Source organism: Stegodyphus dumicola, chromosome 7, assembly GCF_044657685.1.
Source record: "Stegodyphus dumicola isolate Sdum_Otavi_A_Nest chromosome 7, ASM4465768v1".
Lineage (NCBI taxonomy): Eukaryota > Metazoa > Arthropoda > Arachnida > Araneae > Eresidae > Stegodyphus > Stegodyphus dumicola.
Genome location: NC_140774.1, coordinates 26,115,644 through 26,139,501, shown reverse-complemented (window position 1 = coordinate 26,139,501; position 23,858 = coordinate 26,115,644). Strand labels below are relative to the sequence as shown.

The window sequence follows — 23,858 nt, the reverse complement described above, 5'->3', positions numbered from 1 at the left end:
TATGTTTCAAATTTAATCACAAAACTCAACGATTTAAAAACCAAACGCTTTTAGCAAAGCGTAAGACATTTGGCTTTCAAATATATGCATTAAACTAAGTATTACGTTTTTATTCATGTATAGTAGTTTTTGCATTTTGTAAGCTAAATCTGTTCACTTCAAAAATTTCTTTCTAAATTTAAGAATTTGGCCACGTCTGAAAGCATACATAGTTTTATAAAAAAAACATAGCATTTAGTTATTTTTTCGTCTACCATAAAAATTGGCGGAAATCCCGCCAAATATATAAAAATCGTTATAGGGGTAATCTGAAGAGAACTTGCTCTGTTTGTGATAACGTATTTTACATCAAAGAGCTTTAACTTAGGTTTCAACGCAAGCTGAAGTTGTTTGGTGTAAATCACGTAGTGGAAAAAATAATTGCTTTCTACAGTTTTTCAGGTTGTATCGTCATTGTTTATCCGTTTTCAAATAAATCTATATCGTGCCCATTAACGCACACTTTTTTTTATGCTAGGATCTTTGAAAATGCTGCACTGCATGCTGTTTCTTAGAAGGTAGATCCCAAATTTTGAACTTAAAAAAAAAAAAAAAAAATACAAAAAGGGAGGGTACTATTCGGTTTCGAGGGCCGTAAAAAATTGCAGCGAAAATGTATGCGCGAAAGCGCCAAATCTAGCAAACATGCCCATTCAACAGCGTGCCAAATCTCGCGTACGAGCTGATTTCAGATTGCGTAAGTTTATATAGTTCTATATTTCTTAAGACGCCATTGAAATACTAGTTTAATTTTTAATTCCTTTTTTGATATCCTATGGATTTAACAATTTGGGAACTGCCTATGATGAAAAGTCTGCGATAGAATTTTGGGTAAAGTGCAGAATCACCTACTGCTTGACGCGTTTTTAAGAATTGCACATACTCGGTATCCATGTACACATCGACTTATTTTCACTTAAAAAAAAAAAAAAATCCCAGAATTGCACAAAAATAGCACTGCGCACACCCTTTATCTATGTACACATCGACCTATTGTCACTTAAAAAGTAAAAGAAAATTGACACAATTCCAATTGTTTTTACCCTTGTAAAAAGCGGCAAAGAAATAAGCGGGCGATTCTGCACTTTACCGAAAATTTTTTCAAAGAAAAGGCATCATTCATTATAGAAAATTATGTTTGAACAACCAACGAGATGACATTATGCTTTAGCGATAACTCGGTAGCGAAATATTATATGAAATTAACCTTTCATCTAAATTAAAACATCAATATTTAGATAGTTATTTACTATTATACTTCCTTTCTTGCGTTAGGGTTGCCGCAATTACTTTTGGCAACACTGGCATCAACAATAGTTTGGCGATTTTTTACGACCCTCGAAACCGAATAGTAAGTACCAAAAGGAGAAATAGCAGTTAACGTAATTTACAAAATTTAAACTAGCTTATTAAGAATTATCGAGATTACGTAATAACCATGGCGAACATCTTGTAAACGTATTGTGATGTCGTGCTTAATTAAAATGTTGATGAATAACAGAACATGAATAAAAGTAGTATTTTATATTTATAAACTGAAGATAAAGAAGAATTAGCTCGTAAATAGAAGACTGACTGCTTCCTTCCCTAAAACTATCAAAGTCCCTTCTGGTTGAGATCCTCTGTTTTAAACCGAATTGCCTTTGAGGTACCTGACTTTCTCGGCTCAACGCAGCCGCTTATGTAAGGTTGCTCAACTTTCTGGAAGCTACTGGGAAAATTATTAGTAAAACTTCAAAAATGGGGTTGAAAAAATCAAAGTTGGCATAAAGCCACCTGTATATCACTCTGTATATGAAGTAAGCGCAACACATGGACACAAATCCTATTAGACCAAAATACACACTAAACTTATCCCCTAAAATGCAACAAATAAACAAACAAATAAATAAAAATTATGCAAAATATTATAACAATACGCAAAAAATCAAAACCAATCAAACATTTACAAAAGTTTTACAGCAATATTATCTTATAAATCCCGTTGTTTACTTTCGAATAAAGAGAAAGACGAATAAAAATGATACTCTTTTACAAGCACGAATAAAGATACTACTACATCTCTATAAGTAACTTTTTTTCCGCCACATCAACTGTTTTCACCTTTACCTTTTGATTCAAGCTGCCCTGCAGGGTTTTGAGTTTAGCGATATGGAAATGAACAATTAAATTAAGGTCAAGACTACAAAAGAACTTACGAAGGACGGTAAACGTGTTTTGTTGTTTTAGACATTTTTCATTATTATAAAGCTGAAGACTGTGCTCTAGATGTCAGAGTGGAGTAGGATAATTAATAATAGGTCAGTTCATGTTAGTTCCTGATTACATAAGTTTTGATAAAGTTTGCATAGTAATCGGTAGAAAGAAAATCACCGTTCCCATTATTTTAAATTTTTGAGGTTGATAGTCCATTTATGGCTGCCTTGAATATTTTTGCTATTAAAAATTTGTTTTTAATTTATGAATATACCTTAAAAAGTGTTCCCGTGCGTTTTTTTTTTTTTTTTTTTTTTTTACAATAACCGCTTGCGCGGACAGCCGCTTGAAGTAGTAGTTATATATATATATATATAAAAGAAAGAAAGGAAATCGGAAAGGACACAGATTTTAACGTAGCTTCAGAAGATTTGGTTAAGTTTCTAATGCAATAATTCTTAATGAGCATCGCAGGTTACCAATCCACTGCTGGATTCATTCTTGCTAACATAAGTTTTTAGCCTTTTTAGCTTTATTATTAAGCATTGCTTTCTTTGCACTTGCGCTACATAACATTTCAAGAGAAAAATCACAAAATACTTAAAAATAGCATATCTTTAAACCTCCAAACAGAGGGTAAGGGTCATAAATTTTTTTAAATATTTTTTATAATATTTCTTTGAAACTCATCGGAGTGTACAGCCGATTGAAACCGTTATTATAAAAAAGAAAAATGTACATAATGATTTAAATGAGCTAATGTAATATCATAAAAATATTTAATATTTCTAAGTAAACATGTCGTGATTTAAATGCATTTTCATTTAAATCAATCAGATTAAAAAGTAAAAAGAATATTTTCGTAACTAAATCTGTTGCTTCTCAGTCACTTGGTTTGCTGCTCAGTACCAGAAAGGCTAAATTTGAAAGTTAAATACCTTATACTTTGCTGATTGACGACACGCTGATGAGTGAAATGTATTCTATTTGAACCTGTGGCAACCTATATCTTTCAAATAGCCAAAACTGGGGATTAAAATTGAAAGATAAATGAACATTATGCCTTAAATTTTGCCGGATTGCAACAGTTTAGCGCGCTGGAGATAAAAATGTTTTTTTTATTTCGAATACAGTTTCCCCTTCTCTCATTCGGATCGTGAAGTCTGTTAAACAGAAATTCGTTAAATATATAAAAAAAATGAAACAGATAAAAACAAATTCGAAATTCGTGCATCGTGGTGCCCATGTTCAGGTGTAGGACTATGTGTATTAAAATTTCAGTGGCTGTAGGTGCTGTCCTATTACTACAATGAGAGGAACATAAATACATACATACAGATTCTTCATTATTACTTCCTTGTACAAATTAAAAGAAGTATTGTAATCACGAAAAATTCCAGGTACCATATTTCAACGAAAATATCAATTTTGACTGCTATCCAATGCAATTTAACGATGTTTACGCGTGATATCTGTACGTAAGGACAGAAGAAAGGACTTTTTTCCCCCAAAAAAATTATAAAGCTGATTTGAAATGGATTCAGAAGAGTTTTTCCCGTAGCGTGTCTGTACGTACGTGCGTATTATCTCGCATAACTCACACGAGTAGCCTCAGAACATTGGAATTTTGTATATAGGACTGTTATATCATGTAGCTGTGTATCTTTCGTTTTAGTTGCAGTCGGCCGCACCAAAAGTATATATATATATACACACACCCACTCTGTTACTTGGTTCAGTGATCTGTTACTCGGCAATACTGTATTAAATGGAATTGAAACACTCCGATGTAAAACTTTAAATTAAACAAAAACAGCAAAATTAGGTTTGAAGCAAATTTTGAATGAGATTCTTTTCTCTCAATTTCGAAAGCGATGATGTACAGGTCCCTCTTCTTCAGAAGAAAACATTTTTTCCTCCTAAAGAAGAGGGAGTTATGTCTGATCGCATTCAAAATTGAAAGAGTTTTATTCAAGATCGACGCAAGATTAAGCTTGCTTATTTTTACTTTAATTTTAAAGTCTTATGCTATATTTCTTATTAGAGTTAGAGAAACAAACTTTTAACCTTTTAGGGACTGACATTTTACCATACCATTTTTGATTTATGGAATATTATTCGGTGATGCCAATAAATAAAACGTTGCAATTTTATAAATAAAATGTGTTCTAATTCTTAAAAAAAAAGTCTTAAATTTATATGTAACTTTGTTTTTAATGTAAATTATATTGAAACTACAAGTAACGGTAGTCTAATGTTGCTTTATGTTACAATACAATAGCCTTGATCATTCTGCCCGCCTGGCAGATTTCCATTTTTGTCAGTCAGATCCAGTCTTGCGGCTGATATATTCGATTTGGTTTCGTATTATATCATGTGACAAACAGAGCATTTAAAAAATATCTTCTTTTGAATAATTTGTAGTTTTATTTTATTATTATTTTTTTCTGATATAATTTCTAATGTATCTAATTATTAAATTTTATAAATATTGATTCCAATTGTTTTAATATCAGATATTTATAACACTTTACATTATTACCTAATATTCGGGCAAAAAAATGTTTTGTCCAATTAAAAATGAATTTTCTCTGTTTTTCATACCATCCGCCGTCTTATATCTATTTAAATCTTAACCATAATCTAAAATCTTTAAAATAATTGTAGTTACCGTTATATATATTCTGTTGTATCTTTAGAAACGTTTTATTATGTAACTAAAAACTTTGACCATTTTGGACTTCTTAAATGAGGCTAATTTTATAGATTTATTCTCTTACCTTCTATGTACATATTTACTACTAAAACTAAATAAGTAAAATTAGAATATTAGGCATTATCTACTCTACGCTCTAGTTTAAAAAATCTAGCTTAGAGTTCAAAACATGCAAAAATGTGTAGCATTTTGTTTGTGTACAAGAAAAGTGTGTAATGATAACTATAGATACTAATAAATCCTCGGGCAGATAACATGATAAAAACGGTACATTTCAGATACTAAATATTATAAAAACAATGTAACCCAAAAAATATAAATTTTGGGGAGAATTTAATGGGCTCAGATAAATAATCCCTGATATTTGTGAGAATAATAATGGGCTCAGTTAAGTAAAATATAAATAATCCTGACTAAAATGTCTAGTTTGCATTGTATTTGCATATCCTGTTGATTTGAAACTAAACTCCTCATTTAGAATCTGGTAGCATAAAAATTCAGCAATTACTGTTCTTGAAAGCATTAGGTTTGAAGCAGGTATAAGACGATTTTATAAATGCATAGAAATCGTTTAAAATTCGAAACGTTTCTTAGGACTAGTTAAATTTCCGCTAACTGCATCATATGTTTCGCTTGACCTGCTAGTTCTTATGTCTCATTGTTTATTGTTTCGACTATCTGCTTATAATATTCAGTAAGATATGTTTATCATCTGTGAACTTTATCAAGTGCTTCTTTCGCCTTGAATGCAATTTAAATTTGGCATATAAACAGCAGCAGATTTTTAAGAGATTGGTATCTGAATCTGAAATCGCCGTATGTATGGAAATACTTAAAAGAATACCATGTTAGTATTTTATTCTAAGGGATTTTCACATTTGTCATAATCAAGCTGCTAGTTAAAGAATAAAAATCAGGCATTTAACAAAGTTTGATTTTTTAAGCGATTTACTCAAACTAGCAAGTACCGCTTTTTGCGTATTTTTACCGGCTTTTTACTTACTTGAACGAAGAAAAGGAAGTATCGTAATCGTGAAAAATTGCAGGTATCATATTTCAACAAAAACATCAATTTTGATCTTTCTAGAATCCATTTAGACAATGTTTTGCGTGACATCTATACGTAAGGACAGAATTAAGGACCATTTTCCCCAAAACGGGCTGTAGAGTGGATTAAAAGTGGATTCAGAAGAAATTTTTACATGACGTCTGTACGCACGCATGTATTTATTTCACATTCACTCAAAACGATTAGCTGTACAACGTTGAAATTTTCTCACATGGAACTCCTATAACATCTAGTTGTGCACCTCCCTTTCTTGTTGCAATCTGCTGCATAGTACATATATATATGATTAACTCTGTGATGACGTGGATTTTTTGGGGGGAGAAGATGAAACCCAAGTCACGCTTGAGTCATGGTCGAATGGCCGAGAAGACTGTTGTTAGAACTGATATGAAAATTACAACTGGCTTGCCTGTTAAAACATCATCTTTGTTTTTTACAGGAATAATTATTTCAGAAATATACTTCTGGTTAAAACTGATGCAGCATTAGGGATGCTAAACACGCCGCACAGTTTCAATATAAGCAGTTTACATTTTAAGTCAATGAAGAAGACGGCCAAGCAAGACACGTGAACTACTCAGGCAACAGTCACTTCGGTCCTATTTATAGCCGCAACGTCATTGCCTTAATCCTCATCATCCACTGGTCTACAGATGTCGCAGAGAGATTGCAGAGTAGGGATGACGTAACAAAGTGTATCCACTGAAGAGCGAGGATACGTTTGATAAAAATTTACGAATCTGAAGATCTATTGCCAGTTGACTGCAATTAAGTTTAATAATTTTATTTCGTATTTTATATTTTACACATATATATATATATATATATATATATTTTTAAGTATGTATATATATACACCCTTTTATCTGGCTCGGTGAGCTCTGTTTTTTTAATACTTACATGCTGGTAAATTGTGCATCTTTTGTTTTAAAATTGATTGAATTATTGAGTGACATTCTACAAATTTTTTTAATTGGATATCTTTGAAAAGAAGAATATAGTTTCAGAGAAAGGAATGGTTAAAAAAAAAGAGCTCGGACACCAGCCTTTCGAATAACTACCTGGATGAACTGACTATTACACTACAAAAGCATAAAGGAGAACTTTAATTTCTGACATGTATTATTGTCGATTATCTTTTCATGCAAAATTTAAAATAATTGTGCTCGCAATTTAATTGTATTCTTTGTGTAAAAATTAGATACATTTCAAAATTAGTGATAAAAGGTTATTAGATTTCCATCGTAAGGTCTGAGGAACCGATAGTTATTTCAAGTTATTTTTAGAGATAGATTCAGAGCTACGTTATAAACTTTTAATTAAAACTATTACATAGTTATTTTACAGTGTTGCAGTTATGCTTTCTGTTGTTATTTCCAAGAAAAGATACATTTATTCAAGCTCACCTATATACTAAATATGTATAATACGTATGAATAAATCGCAGTGAAATTAGTTTTATTTATAATTTTTCATGTGTTCTGAAAGCTGATAAATAAAGAAAATGCTTAGTTATGTTATAAGGTATTTCTCCCACCTTCTTGGCGTGCCTTCGTGGTGTGGTGGTCTGCACACTGGGCCGGTATTCCAGAGGTCCTAGGCGTTGTTAATTTTTCGTATCTTCTGCTTCCAAAAAATATCTCTACAGTGGCGCCTGAACTAAACGGGTGGTGGATGATGATTTCTCCCCACCCAGGATTTGGCGACTGGGTCCCCTAAAAACCCTAGTCGTCCTTTAAAAAGGGTGAGTATATAAGGTGTTTCTCCCACCTTCATGGAGTGCCTTCGTGGTGCGGTGGTCTGCACACTGGGGCGGTATTCCAAAGGTCCGCGATTCCCGGCGACGGCGTTGTTAATTTTTCATCTCTTCTGCTTCCCAAATACCTAGTGTCTCTATGATGTGAATGTGAAGTAATGAAATTTCGGGTATCATATTTCAACGAAAATATCTATTTTGACCGTTCTCGAATCCATTTAAACGGTTTTGTTCCGTGACATCTGTATGTATGCACAAAACAAAAGATTTTTTTTTTCCAGAACGGGGTACAAAATGCAATTAAAATGAATTTAGAAGGGATTTTTTTCGTGACATCTGCACTTTCGTACCTACTGATCTATGTATCTCGCAAACCTCAAAAAAAGATTAGCGGCAGAACGTTAAGTGGCACTAGGCGTAACGAGGACTCAACTTGTTTACATTTGAAACTCTTAGTAAAATAGTGTATCAACTTCAGTGACTTTTTGGTCAGTGGGATAGAAACTTTAATTGTAACGGTAAAAACATTTTTTTTTAACTGTAGTTAGTATTTTAGATTTTCCGTATTTTACAATTTTTAATAAAGATCTTTTAAAATTGTATGAATTTTTGCGTTGCTGCGAATTTAGAACTGAATTTATTGAATGAGAAATATATCTCTAATGAAATTCGAGGAAATAAGTTTAAATGAAATGTAACAAAAAATGTGTTTTTATAAATATTAAAGCTTTTTCAGTTCAGTACAGGTGTAATCAGGATAATGATGCTTTTATTTCAGTAAACAGTTTAGTGTTTAATTATCTGTATATAATTTCGATCTTTTATCCATATATGTTCTATATCTGAACTGCAAGAATTGTCATTGTATGATGTATTTCAAAGAGTGAATTAAATTCCAGATTAAAAAATTTTTAATTTTTTAATTTCATGCTGGTGTGTTTTCATTTATATATTAGATAAGCATGCGTTTAAAAATGGTAGCAAATTAATTTTTATAATAGTGGGTCAGGTCAGAGTTGTTCTTTATAAGTAGAAAATGCGGGTGTTGAAATTTCAAGGAACTTAAAATTTGCATTAATTGTACATAAAGTTATTTTTTAAAATATCAAAATTTAACTTTTAATTACTTTGTAGATTCATTAGGTTATTTTTGAAACAGAAAGATGTAAAAAATGAGCAACGCCTTCGCCAGGAACTGAACCACGGACCTCTGGAATACTCGCCTAGCGTGCTGACCACTACACTTCGAAGGCCTGCTAAGAATGCAGGAGAAATACCCTTTTTCTTTAATTTATCGTATTTAAGGCTTTTATTTCTATATCAGTTATGAAGAACCTTAAAAAAGACGCTTTTCCGGAAGTAGTTGATGAACTATTGTATTGAATAATTGTTGCTGCTTTAAACAAGAGCTGCTTTAAACAAAGCTGGAATTTATTACTATTACTGATTTTAGTTTTCGTTTGGTTTTATTTAATTGCGGCAAAGCATACTAGGACCATCTGCCTAAGGGAAGGGATGCTTTTGTGGAGGACTTTCTAAGGGAAACTGGCTCGTATCCACGTTACGCATGGTGAAAATCATGAAAACGCCTTTCGTGAAATTGAATATCCAGGTCCTAGCTTTGGGTAATTGTTAGAAAATGTGAAAAAATAAAACTGGACATGACTTCGCTTCATCAAATGGTAAGACTGCTGTCATTGAAAAAGCATACATTTCCTGACTTAATCAATTAGGCATCTGCACGTGAATGGATATTCGTCTATGATGTTGAAAAAAAAAACCGTCAAACTGTTGAGTAGAAATCGGCAAAATATTCTAAAGCCAGTAATGACTGAAATCAAAAAGTGCGGGTTATCATCTACTATGTCACTTAAAGAACTATAAACTAAGATTTCACGAATGATATCCGACAACTCTTGAATTTTAGTTGAATGTTCTGAAATATCTGTGGCAAAGAACCGAAAGACGCTAGAATGTGGACAAGAATGTAGTACCTGGTTTCTTGTTTGCCATAATTGACATTGTTGAGTTTTTGACAGTCAAACATCTTTAAATATTGCCACGCTCTCTTTCTCTTCATTCGAAAAGCTGTGAAAAGATATAAACATCGCTTTTTGAATTCTTTCCTGAAATAATTAACTATATGCACTTAATGATGGGAAAATGAGTAAATAAATTATGGAAGAAACTGCTGCGAATAACTGAAAATTTGTAATTTACAGCTATAATTCGTTATTTTTATCTGGAAATAGTCTAGTCACCATGTAGCTAAATATTTATTTTGGAAAAGATTTATAAAAGTTATATTTCGTAATCTAAGTAAAAGCTTAAAAGAGAAGACTTTCTCCGTTTAACTGTTCGGATTGAAGGAAAAATAGTCTTCGAAACATCTTAAAAATGTCAAAGAATTTTTCCTTAAAGAACAACTTAAACCGATAATTTATTCATGTCAAAAGGAAGGTGTTTTATAATAATAAGCCACCTGATAAATTTACTTATCTTCTGTCATCGAACAACCTGGCGAAGCGAGACCTCTGGAAAACTAAACAGAGCACGTCTGCAAGGCATGACATTAATTCTGACATTGACCTGCAACACGTCTTCATCCCAAGGCCAACCAGCAGACGATTATAAAGAGCTTCAAATCGTGATTTTCCCTCTCTTGCATTCTAACTCTCACAAATAAACAAATAAGCTTTTATTTCAAAGTTAATTTAGCCCACTGTTTCCACCTTTTTAAAATTTGATGCTTTGTTGCTTTCAGCAGATATGCCAAATTTCAAAACACGCCAATATACAAATTAACGTACATCTTCCGAAATTTTGAATAAAAAAGTGTAATATTTTGCAGGTATGCTTAGAAATACGTCTACTTTAAGATGATGGTAAACGCTTTACAGATTATAATTCAAAAAGCTTTTTGAAAAATCTATAAAAATTATTTAAAAATACAAATTTTAAAAATAAATCATAAAACAATGGGTGAATTTTATTTGGGATGAACCTCAATTTCGACATGTAAGAGGAAGAATCAAATAAATTTAATAAAAAGGAGATATTATTAAATGTATACAAGATTCAATTAACATGGATTAGCTAAAATTTCGAGAGCTAATTTTTTAAAAAACTACTCGTACGATTTTTACAAAACTGGGTAGTTCGGCGTAATCTGAGTAGTAGAATTGAAATATGGAAAACAATTGGTATATTAGACTAGAAGAGAAACACGCTAATGTGACAATCAAAATCGTAAAAAACAACCTTATATTTAGCGTAGGTATAATGAAACACTCAATCGATTTCGAGGGCAGCTAAAGGTCCCTCCTCATCAGGAGAAAGAAATACATAGAAAGAAGAAAATAGGAGAAGGAGTCACAGAAACACGTAGTGCTTATCAGCACTGCACGTGGTTATAACTAGATTTTTAATCAGAGTTGCACTGGCCGCCTACTTTTACTGAGCCAGGCTGTCTGATCAAGCATAAAGAAATATTAGCGAAGTTAAAATAGGGAGCGAGGGGTAAATGCACCTTACGCTCAAAATCTGAACTTCAAATAATGGAAAGCAACCACTGAACGGATTTTTATACCCTCTGGTAGTACCAAGCGCGAGGAGGTAACGCCATCTATCGGCAAAAATAATTGAATTAAGATAGTAGAATTTTAAAGGCATTAGGAAGGACTGGATTGGACTTCAAATCATTAACTAAACTTTCTAAATCTTTGTGAATGTGAAAAGCCTCAAGAAAATCCAATTCGCCTATGGAAGAAGCCTTTTGGATGATTTTTGCAGACCCAAAATCAAAATTATGATTAAAAGTCCAGCTATGATACGCTATTGAAGACTTGTTAATTTCGCCTTTTTTGACATAAGATTCATGTTCCTTGATACGAAACTTCAACGCTCTTTTTGTTTGGCCAATATATCTTAAGCCACACTGACATGATATACTATAAATTCCCCAAGAATTCAAGACAGAAACGCAATCTTTTAGAATCGAAGGGTGAATTTTATTAATAGGGGAGAAACCGACTTGAAAATTGAATTTCTGGAGAATCCGTGCAATTTTATAGCTAACAGAAGGATAAAATGGAAGCACGACAAGGTCATTAATATTATTTCTAACAGTGGAATGTCTTCTTTGATGGGAATCTGAAAATTTTTTGACGGCTTTATCAATAATCACGGGAGAAAATCCACGGTCAATCGCAACTGCTCTCAAATAATTAAGTTCATTGGTAAGCAAAGATTCAGAGGATTTACCACGTGCACGATTTTGACTTTCGTTGCTTCTTTCCACGTGGCTATTGGTTTTCAGTATTGGATGTTTCTCTCCTTTTCGAATGTTTTTGTCATTTGTTGATGAAAATTGTCTTCATTATTTATTGGTATTTTTTCATGTTATAAGTAATTACTTGTTTGGACTTTCGGAATTACATTTCTTTTGTTCACTTGTTTCTTGCTTGTGCCCTTTTCACAATATGTCCACTGACAGGAACCGATTTTGTAAGTTACGCCTTAAGCGTACGAAATTCTTGAATCATCTACAGTTTCTACTTAAATGCAAACATCAAAATTTCATTCCCAAATTTATACATGTGAAATGTAGCCTTCAAGCTTCCGTTCACGTTTCAAAAATTTTGCATAAATTCAAATTGGCACTTCTTCGTCACATTATAAGGGACACACGCAAACGTTTATCTAAAATTGAATTTGAATTATATTACCTCCATTTAAAAATTGCTAATTCCACTGAAAATTTTTCCTCATTTGAACATACATCCTGGTCTAGAACCGATACCGTTTGTCAACGGCATAAAAATGTGCTCATTTCTAAATTCCTAAAACTCACACACCAGTCGGATAGTCCCAATTATCTAGCTGATCTTCCCACTGTAAACGTTAACTCCATCGTTAATATCTCCAATAGGAATCTTTCGGAGGATCAGTTAAAAGTATTAAAATATAATTTCAACTTTTCAAAGACATCTAAACCTTCAATTCCTCAAATCATCACCCCTATAGAGAAAGCCTTTAAATTCTCCAAAATTTCGGAAACGCAGAAGGATACAATCCGCCACCTAATTACTCATAACGTTAATTTTAACAATAAATCTTTGGGTTCTAATCTTAGCAAAAAGGAAAATGAGATCTTACGTGAAATTCATTCTGATACTAATATCATTATCTCTAAAGCTGATAAGGGCGGACAGATCGTTGTTATGGACAAACACACATATATTACTGGAGTCTCTAAATTGATAAATGAAGGCCCATACTGCTCGATCCCTAAAGATCCTTCAACTTCGGACCTCATGAAAGTAAAAAGTGCTATTAAATCTTCCCACATTCTGCCAACTCAGTTGAAGAAATCACTTATTCCGCCTATTACTAATTGCGCTAGACTTTATGCTCTTCCAAAAGTCCACAAAACCGGTATTCCTTTTCGACCAATTGTTTCCAACATAGGTACTGCTTCATATCCTTTGGCCAAATATTTGGTTTCCAGATTTTCTCCTCTACTTGCTAACAATATTCACACTATAAAAAATTCTTTTGAAGTCATTGAACAGAATTAAAAATATTTCCCCACTTCGTTCCATTATGGTTTCATTTGATGTCAAATCATTGTTTACTAATGTTCCAGTCGAAGGAGCACTAAATTGTCTTGAAACTAGGCTTCGGGAATTTCACTTCACACATACTGAAATTAATGAGTTGGTTTCGCTTACTAAAGTTTCTCTAAGTCAAACCCACTTTGTTTTCCAAAATGCATATTTTCGTCAAGTTGAAGGATTGGCTATGGGTAATCCTCTCAGTCCGGTACTTGCTGACATTTATATGCACTATTTTGAGATGAAATTATTTGATAAATTATCTTTTCGTCTTTGGATTCGGTATGTTGACGACACTTTCGCACTTTTTGACGGTTATAAAGAGGATTTATCCGAGATTCTAATTATTATGAATTCAATTGATCCAGCCATCCAATTCACTCTTGAAATTGAATCCAACAATTCCCTCCCCTTCCTCGATATTCTTATAATCCGCAATGAAACCGATTTTAGCACCACTGTGTACCGTAAACCCTTTGCAGTTTGTCTACCACCCCATGCCAAGTCATGCCACCCTGTTAAGCAAAAAATGGCTTCTTTTTACTATTATGTTTTCCGCGCGCTAAAAGTTTGTTCCTGTGAATCTTTGCTTACCAATGAACTTAATTATTTGAGAGCAGTTGCGATTGACCGTGGATTTTCTCCCGTGATTATTGATAAAGCCGTCAAAAAATTTTCAGATTCCCATCAAAGAAGACATTCCACTGTTAGAAATAATATTAATGACCTTGTCGTGCTTCCATTTTATCCTTCTGTTAGCTATAAAATTGCACGGATTCTCCAGAAATTCAATTTTCAAGTCGGTTTCTCCCCTATTAATAAAATTCACCCTTCGATTCTAAAAGATTGCGTTTCTGTCTTGAATTCTTGGGGAATTTATAGTATATCATGTCAGTGTGGTTTAAGATATATTGGCCAAACAAAAAGAGCGTTGAAGTTTCGTATCAAGGAACATGAATCTTATGTCAAAAAAGGCGAAATTAACAAGTCTTCAATAGCGTATCATAGCTGGACTTTTAACCATAATTTTGATTTTGGGTCTGCAAAAATCATCCAAAAGGCTTCTTCCATAGGCGAATTGGATTTTCTTGAGGCTTTTCACATTCACAAAGATTTAGAAAGTTTAGTTAATGATTTGAAGTCCAATCCAGTCCTTCCTAATGCCTTTAAAATTCTACTATCTTAATTCAATTATTTCTGCCGATAGATGGCGTTACCTCCTCGCGCTTGGTACTACCAGAGGGTATAAAAATCCGTTCAGTGGTTGCTTTCCATTATTTGAAGTTCAGATTTTGAGCGTAAGGTGCATTTACCCCTCGCTCCCTATTTTAACTTCGCTAATATTTCTTTATGCTTGATCTGACAGCCTGGCTCAGTAAAAGTAGGCGGCCAGTGCAACTCTGATTAAAAATCTAGTTATAACCACGTGCAGTGCTGATAAGCACTACGTGTTTCTGTGACTCCTTCTCCTATTTTCTTCTTTCTATGTATTTCTTTCTCCTGATGAGGAGGGACCTTTAGCTGCCCTCGAAATCGATTGAGTGTTTCATTATACCTACGCTAAATATAAGGTTGTTTTTTACGATTTTGAATTGGTATATTATTTCAGAAAAATTCCGATTTTGTGTCAAAATACCTTTATTAGAACAATGCTATAGATAAATCTAATACATATCCTAAGTCGCGCTTTCGAGATATGAAAAATTCAAGCTGAATTTCGTCAAGCGGCCCAGTAGAACGAGAGATACAGTGTCTCAAAAAAGTGATGGGACACTTGTGCTTTACAAAAGGAAACTGTAATAAAATAAATTAAAAGAACATGTAAACATTTTTTGTGGGTGTGTTTCATACTTAAATTTAGTAACAATTATTATATAACATACATTTTCTCATAATATTAAAATATTAATTTAATAAAAATACAATTCTTTAGAACGGAGCAAAAAATGGCTCCACATAAGTGATGGGACACCATTAGATACTACTACGTACTACAATTAAAATATTTTTTGGGGTTTTTATTTTTACTCAAAAGCAATTGGCAATAATTTATAAAATCGTCTGGAGTATTTCACTCCAGTTTGTTTTGGAATTTTTGTGTTTTTTAGCTCTGTGCAGCCATGAATGCTAAACGAAAAGAAACCTTGCCTGAAATTCGAAAATTAGTTATTAATTTGCATATTAAACGTGGAAAATCTATTAGAAAAACTGCTGAAACAGTTAACTTGAGTCATTCAACAGTTTTCAATATCATTAAACGATATGAAAAGAATCATATGATTCAGGATAAAAGAAGATCTGGCCGACCATCAAAGCTATCCAGTGGAATAAAGCGAATTATCGTTCGAAATATTAAAAAAAATCCAAGAATGAGTGCTCCTAAAGTTGCTACTGATTTACAGGCATTATATGGAGTAATTGTTAATCCTGCGACTATTAGAAGAGTAATTCGATTTGCTGCATATCACGGTAGAGCAGCCAGGAAAGAATTCTTCGTAAGTGAAAAGAATAGAAAACTCAGACTGGCTTTCGCAAAATCCAACATAAATAAGAATTCTGATTACTGGAATGAAGTTATATTTGCTGATGAGAGTAAATTTAATATATTTGGTTCTGACGGTAGAATCTTGTGTGGAGAAAACCCATGGAAGAATTTCGCAAACAGGACTTAGTGCCAACAGTAAAACATGGTGGAGGAGGAGTTATGGTGTGGGGGTGTATGTCGTCCGCTGGAGTTGGTAATCTTGTTTTTATTGACAGTATAATGGATCAGTACAAGTATATTGACATTTTAAATCAAAATTTGAAATCTTCAGCACGAAAATTGAACCTTCATAACGATATTAAATTCTACCAGGACAATGACCCCAAGCACACTGCTTTGAACGTTAGACTCTGGTTGCTGTATAACTGTCCTGAAATAATAAAAACACCACCACAATCATCAGACTTAAATCCCATAGAGAATATTTGGCAAGAATTAGAATCAAGAATTCGCAAACACGCCATTTCTTCAAAACAACAATTAAAATCGGTGCTTCAAGAAGAATGGGGTAAAATCACTCCAGAAATCACAAAAAAATTAGTCGAAACCATCCCAAGAAGATTAAATCATGTTTTAAAAGTAAAAGGATATCCAACAAAATATTAAAACCTTTTAAAAAGGAAAATTTTTGGATAAATATTTGATGGAAAATTAAGTGTCCCATCACTTATGTGAGCCATTTTTTGCTCCGTTCTAAACAATTGTATTTTTATTTTAATATTTTGAAAAAATGTATATTATGTAATAATTGTTACTAAATTTAAGTATGAAACACACCCAAAAAAAATTTACACGTTTTTTTTTTATTTATTTTACTACAGTTTCCTTTTGTAAAGCACAAGTGTCCCTTACGTTTGTGAGACACTATATAGAACTGTCCTTTTTTTTTTCTTTCTTTGCGCAGTGTACATTCAAAACTGAATTCTTTACCTGTTACCTCTTACTGAATTCTTCACTTATTATTCTTTACCTGTTCTTCTGTGTTTATATTTTCAATCATTCTTTTATTATTCAGCAAATATTATCGCGCTGCCATGTTTTCATAGCTTCACTAACATAAAACTTTCAATTACCTTTATTTTTCCGCTATAAGAATACGTATATGCATATAACTATGCACAAATGCCGCATAATATTTTAGACTAGCTTTAGAGAATTTCAAATTGCCTTTTTACACGTTTATTTATTTATTTTATTGGGGAGGAGAGTCTTCAAAGCTTAAAGTTGAGATTGTGAAGTGAATATTTATGACGAGATTTTACTAAGTAGGGTAGACGTCTAGTTGAGTTTTGACTATCCAGACCTTTGTTCTAGTTCTAGTCAGAAAGGATAATCAGATTATTGTTCAAATCAAGGCCAACTGTCTTCTTTCCTGATAAACAAACTAATTTCAATGCTGATTATGCAAGAATTATTTTTCTTTTCACTAAAATTGTTCTGGAATTATTGAGAATAAATTCAATAAATTGAACATGAAATCTGTTTCATTTTATCGTACTTCAAAACATATTAGAACAAGTGCATAAACTCATTCCTCTTTACATAAATTATATTATCTCCGCATGTACTGGAATACATTTTTACTATAACGATCAATACTAAGCAGGTTTTAATTTTATTTAAGCAATGAAATATAGGGTTTATCGCATCAAGAATTCTTCAAATATTAATTGTCATATCTTTGAGGAAACTGAATCTTTTTGTTAGTTCTAGGTCTAGGCCATAATGCATTTCTATTGTTCTCAATCTGTTATTGTATTTCAGCGTGATACGAAAGATGCTTAAGTAGAGTAAAATGTAAATATATTTCTGCTCTGAAACATTTTATCAAAATTTTATTTAGATGTTTCCAATCTGCTTTTGGTCCTAAATTCGTATACCAGGATACAAATTCAAAATGGCCGACTGTAAAGCTATTTTATAACTTCGAAATTTATCAGTATAAGTTTTACCAAGAATTATTATTATTATTTTTTTTTTTTTTTTTTTTTTTTTTTTTTTAAGATTTCTTCCATGTTTAGTGTTAAAATTTGCGATATTCTGGAAAACTCGAGAAAATGTTACATTTTAAGAAGTTGCTAGGAATTCTATGACTATAAATACTGCAACACTGCATAGTTTTAGAAGTGAATTCTTTTTTACACAATTTTGATTTTAGAAAAGACACTAGCTGTCTAATGCGATTTCTTTCAGTAATTTTTGGTAAATTTTTCCGATTTCGTAATAGTACATTAAAGTACTTTGAAACTCGAACGAACTTTTATACGAATTTCGCGAATTATTAAATTTGAGACTTATTATGATATGTAGTTATAAAACATGAATAATGGCTAGTCATGGATTCATCGACAGTCTAGCTAATTTTTCTTCATTATGGGAAATCCGCGGTCAAAAAATCTCGAAGGAACGTAATAACTTTCATTAAAAGTATGTATCATACTTAAATACTTTGAAATAAAATTAAAAGATGAAAACAAACCATGAGTTGCTTCCACAAATCTTTATCTGCTAGTATTATTGAAAAAGAGCGTCTGAGCGTTAAAGTGTAAAAAAGAGAAGATTGATATTTTGTGAGCTAAAGTTATAGAAGTCAAAGAATCGTTAAGGCAACTATTCTTATTATTATCGTATTAATGGCTATAACTAAATAAATAAATAAATAAATAAATAAAATAAAATAAAATAAAATAAAAAATAATAAAAAAAAAATCTGAAATGTTTCAGATTTTAAATTACGTCCAAAGGGGCGTTTTTTAACATTTTGTGTGTTACCTTTCTTTATTAAATATCATGTTCCTCGCACTTAAACCATAAGATCCAGTGCAACAGCAATATCGCAAAATAGTTTTAAAACGAGCATATCTTTAGAATTTCCGATACAGAGACTCACGCGCTGGAGATAAAAATGTTTTTTCTGCACAACGTTGCCATTGCTCGCTTTGAAATCCTTGAGTTTGTTAATCAAAAATTCGTCAAAGTTTTAAAAAATAGGAAATCGATCATAAAACAAATTTCAAATTTCAAATTTGGTCTTCCACATGCTCATATTCGTTGAAGGATTACGTTATTCAAAATTCGATGACTCTATGTACCGTTATTTTATGACAATGTGAGAAATATACATACATTTACGCAGATTTTCATTATTTAATTTCTTCAAATATAATGCAGGAACATTTTATGGCAACAGTTTGAAAAGTGAACCGACATTTATCCGTCCGACGCAAAATGCCAAAACGAAACTAATAGTCCTTCGGGATTCAAATCCCTTTGGACTAAAAAAAAATCTTTTTTTCTCTTTTTTTTTTTTTTTTTTTTCTTTTCCTTTATTTATTTACTTTTTTCAGATTTTCCAGAAGATTTTTTTATTTGTTCCTCACGGCACAAAACCAGTTCCGCTTTTGCGAGAAACACCGGAAAATCCACCAAAATAATTATGATTCAGGTAAAAATCACGAAGAATTTTAGTGTGATACAGGAAGTCAAGACACCAGCTGTTCACTCAATCTGAACTAAATGATTTAGAGAGATATTTGGGATTACTCAGCGATTCTGTTGAATTTAACAAGTGGAACGTCGATATATAAAGATTTTGAAATATAATGGAAACACCCCACATAAATAATTTTGTCTATTTTTAATATATTAAAATGTAAAATTATCTACAATTTTTCTTTTGCTGTAAATGTTTCCCATATATTCTCAAAGTTGCATTTAAATGAGTTATAATTTGAAGTTTGTAAAATTAAAGTAAAGTAAAAACAAATGAGGATTTACCAGGTTTCCAAATAGGGCAAATTGTTGATGCCCATTCCAGCTGGCTTTCGTTACATCAATGCTACCAATATCATCATTTTTCATTGCATTTCGTGTTTAATGTCATAATTGATAATATACAATGCTTCCGATAAAACATCATCTATAAAACGCAGTTTTGTAAAGGCCAAGAAACTCACTGGGAGACAAGAGAAATGTTACCTCACAGAGAACTTGTAAGGTTCTTTCTTATGTTAATTAACCAGTTATTTTGATTCTGATCTTTACGTTAATTTCTTCATTTCGTATTCCCCATCAAAATGCAAATCATCTTTTAATTTAAACTGAGGATTCTGAGTCTCAAGAGAAACAAATTTGGCAATAACTTTTAGATTTTACCATGTCTATTTAAAAGATATTATTGGCTTTTACATTTTCTCGCCGCCGATTGCTTTAAACGTACGCGCTGGTAACGTTAGTCCAGCCAGCTCATGTATTTGACTGTGCAATATTATACTGCTGTGTAATATTAGACTGCTTTAATCAACTTTTAAATTTAAGTATTTGTTATTTATGAAATAACATCGCCACAAGTAGAGGCTTATATGCAGCACAAGTCGTGACATTTACTGTTAAAGTTCAGTTTAATAAAAAGATTTTTTTAACCTTCGCAAGTCTCTACTCAGGCGCCACTTGTAAGGTTTTAATTGAGCTGGTACTTGAATTTAAGTACTACAACCTCTTGAGAGACAATAAAGGCATGGCGAGTTATCGCTATGTCTAAAATTAGTATGACAGAGACTTATGAAAGTTAAAACCACCTTTTTATTAAGCTATAACCAAAACTGGCATGACTTGTGCCGTGCACAACTTGTGGCGATGCAATTCCATCAAGAATAAATGTTGCTTTTTATCAAAGTCTATCGGTAAGACTACGCAGGCAAATAAATAAGGTATAAGCTGGTTCAACTAACTTTACCAGTGCGTACGTTTAAAGCAATTGGCTGCCATAGAATTCAAATGCCGGAATAATATCTCATAGACAGAGCTGGCAAATGTTTAAAAGCGCAGCGGAGTGCAAGAAACTTTCTTCCTCTTAAGATCCTAAACCTTAAATACATTAAAAGCTAATTTGCATTCTGGTGAGGAATACGGAAAGGAGAAGTTAATGTAAAGATCAGAATCATAATAATAACTGGTGTCGTATAACATATATGTTACGAGCAATGTATAAAAACAGACATTGTATAGGACGCCTTAGACAATGTACAGATTTTTCGAAAACTGGATGCCAGAGTATGGAATAACATTTCACAGATTTCTTAGGCAGTCAATGTAATGCCAAAAGACAATCTCGTAAAATGCGAAATACTTCCGCTAATGATGTTTGTAAATGTGACTTTCGAAGTTAGCCTCAGACGGAGAATTTGTCTTTGCAATTTAGTCTTTGTTCGAAGGGGAACGAAATACGCTATTTTGAATTTTTGTCAGTAAAGATTCTAGCTCATAATATGTTGTCCGAGAAGGAATCACGGCGCGTTAACTTACAATGACGATTCTAGAATGAAGAACCTGAAGTGCAAGTCAATGCTGCAAAAATAAGGTTTTTCAAACAGAAACAATTACTTGTACAAGCTGGTGAGGAAAAGGCGAAGATAACTACTAAGAAGTAGCAGCGGGGCTAATAATTCATCATTATATCGTTATGTTTTCTGAAAGCAAAAGCAAAATGGTTTAACATGTTAAAAAGTTATTACTGTCAAGTTCTACATAACGTCTGTAAAAACTCTTTAAAAACACTTTACCAAAATAGCATTTATTATTCTCTACAGTTCATGTCTGTTGCATATAATATCTAAGAAAATATATAAATTATTAAAAATGATTCTGATATTTCATACTCTGCCCCAAAATACCAGGCATTCCATATATTGCTTAGATATTCCATAGAATGCATGTTTTTCATACATTGCTGGTAACCCATACTATAACCATGTCTATGTTAAGAACTATATTCTCTACAGTGAAATTCCCGTTTTGTACTTCCCCACTTTCGGTCGTAGGCCTTTTGGTTTTCAGCCATCCAAGGATATAGCCTGTACTTATTGATAGGTAACACCGTCGACACAACGTAATACCCTGAAATGTATTAACATGTGGGACTAGCTGTTCTGCGGATGGAGAAATGTGATATGTAAGAAGTTGTCGCATTCCCCATACGCGCTGTAGTGACGTAAGGGGTTAACACGTCTAATTAGCAGGTAAAAGATACGTGGCTCGAATCCTGGAGAAGGCACAATAAATGTTTCATGTTTCCTGGTATGATGTGTTTAAGAATCTCTACTGAGGGTCACAAACTAAAAATGTAATCATTAAGTGTGAAAGATCATTTTTTCGAATCCTCATGAGGGCACAGTTGATTTTTCACATTTCTCGCTTTGAAAATCTTACAAGTCTCTCCAACACTAGTTAAAGAATTCATTGTTTGACATCAAAATTCGAAATTTATTACTATTCAAAATTTGTTTTTCTAAGTGAATAAAAGATAAGTATTTAGCCAAAATTTCCATCTGCGTAGATTTCAAGACTTTTAACAGTCACGTAATACCGAGAAATTTTATATTTCATGAGAAGCGTCACCTTTATAAATAAATATCTTTGTCTAAAACCCCTCTTATTATCCTACTTTATATCATCACAATTTATACAGTGTATTTTTACAGTACTTATTTTACGATCTTTAGATCTAACAGCAATTTTTCTAATTTTTAGCAGATCACTGGAGTGCATGAAAAACGATGTCGCGCCTACAGCCAAATCCGATTCTACAAATAACAACGAACCGGAGAAGCAAGATCCGGGCACCACAAAGGAAAACACCAAACAGCAGGTAAGCACCTCATCAATCTTATTAATTTTTTAACACAATAACTGAAGGTTTTACCTCTTATTTACTTTTCTCTGTTACTACTGAGAATGATTTCAATTCACAACGCCTCTTTATTTATGTCTGTGACTCTAATCTTCAAAGGCAACGACTATATCGGTATTGTAATCGAAGTTCCTTTAAGATAAACACATTCGCAAGACGATCCGCGTGCTGTTATTGTTTTAATTTTATCTAAGAATAATTTATTCAAAATCATTCAATTAGGTCTGTGGAATATCGGCAGAACAATGAAAGGAAATTTAGGTCAGCAACAGAACTTTTCAGCATCCTTGTTTCTAATGTTTGTTTTCATAATTTTCTCAGCATGTTATGATGTTCTGTAAACCGAAAACATAAACAATATTTCCACTGTGTGGATGAGACTCACAATTTCAATTAATTCCAAAAGTGAAGCAGGTGAATTTCGATTGATACACAGAAGGAGGAATGTAACATTAAGCAACTTTGTTTACCTCAAATAATCTTGTCTTATTTTAACATATAAATCCTATTTTTAATTAAGCCGTTTAGCAATTGGAGATATAAAGGAGAAATGATTTTATGATAAAATATCAATTAAACTTTAACTTCAGATACTCGTAACATTAAAGATTATGTCAAATTATTGTAAACAATATAGTTATTAGAATTTAATTAATATACCAATCTTTCTGAAACTATATAAATTACACACCGTATTACATTGCTTTAGCAGTTTTCGATTGCTATTCATCTAGGAAATAATATCTCAGGTAATATTATCCCAGTATGAGCTTTTGTCAAAGAATTATTATCCATAATTTAAATTCATCTGATGAATATTCAAGGTATCTAAAATTTATTCACCTGATTAAGAAAATCAATAAAGAGAAAAATATAAAAATATTAAAAGTTTACTATAAATTATAAGGGTTTAAAGTATGAAATTTTAAGATCAAAGGTCTTTCCCAAAATCTGGAGCACAAAAACTTTTCCACCAAATTTTTAAATTGTGATACCTCATTAAAAAAATTTCACATTTTTCTCTCGGAATATCACGTGCAATATGATTTTTCGCCTATTCTTCAACAGCAATTTTCACTTTTGCATATATTTTGTTATTCGCACAACTTTGCAAAAATATCCTGCTAACATGGTACCGGAATGGTGGTAGAAGACCATGGTGATCATCGAAATGATACGTTTGGACTAGTTCCAAAATTCGGGTATTTCTCATCAAGAAATTTTATACATGTAT

General features: G+C 32.3%; 1 protein-coding gene across 3 annotated transcripts in view; it reads left to right on the top strand.

Annotated features, from left to right (window-relative positions):
* Positions 1-23,858, top strand: part of LOC118197364 (uncharacterized) — a 120,402-nt gene that overhangs the window by 28,025 nt on the left and 68,519 nt on the right. For 2 of the 3 annotated variants that reach the window (XM_035368865.2, XM_035368864.2), the window contains exon 2: positions 22,465-22,582. In XM_035368865.2, coding sequence (XP_035224756.1) covers positions 22,465-22,582 — 118 coding nt within the window. The remainder of the gene's footprint in view (positions 1-22,464; positions 22,583-23,858) is intronic. The other variant, XM_035368866.2, reaches the window with a different exon arrangement.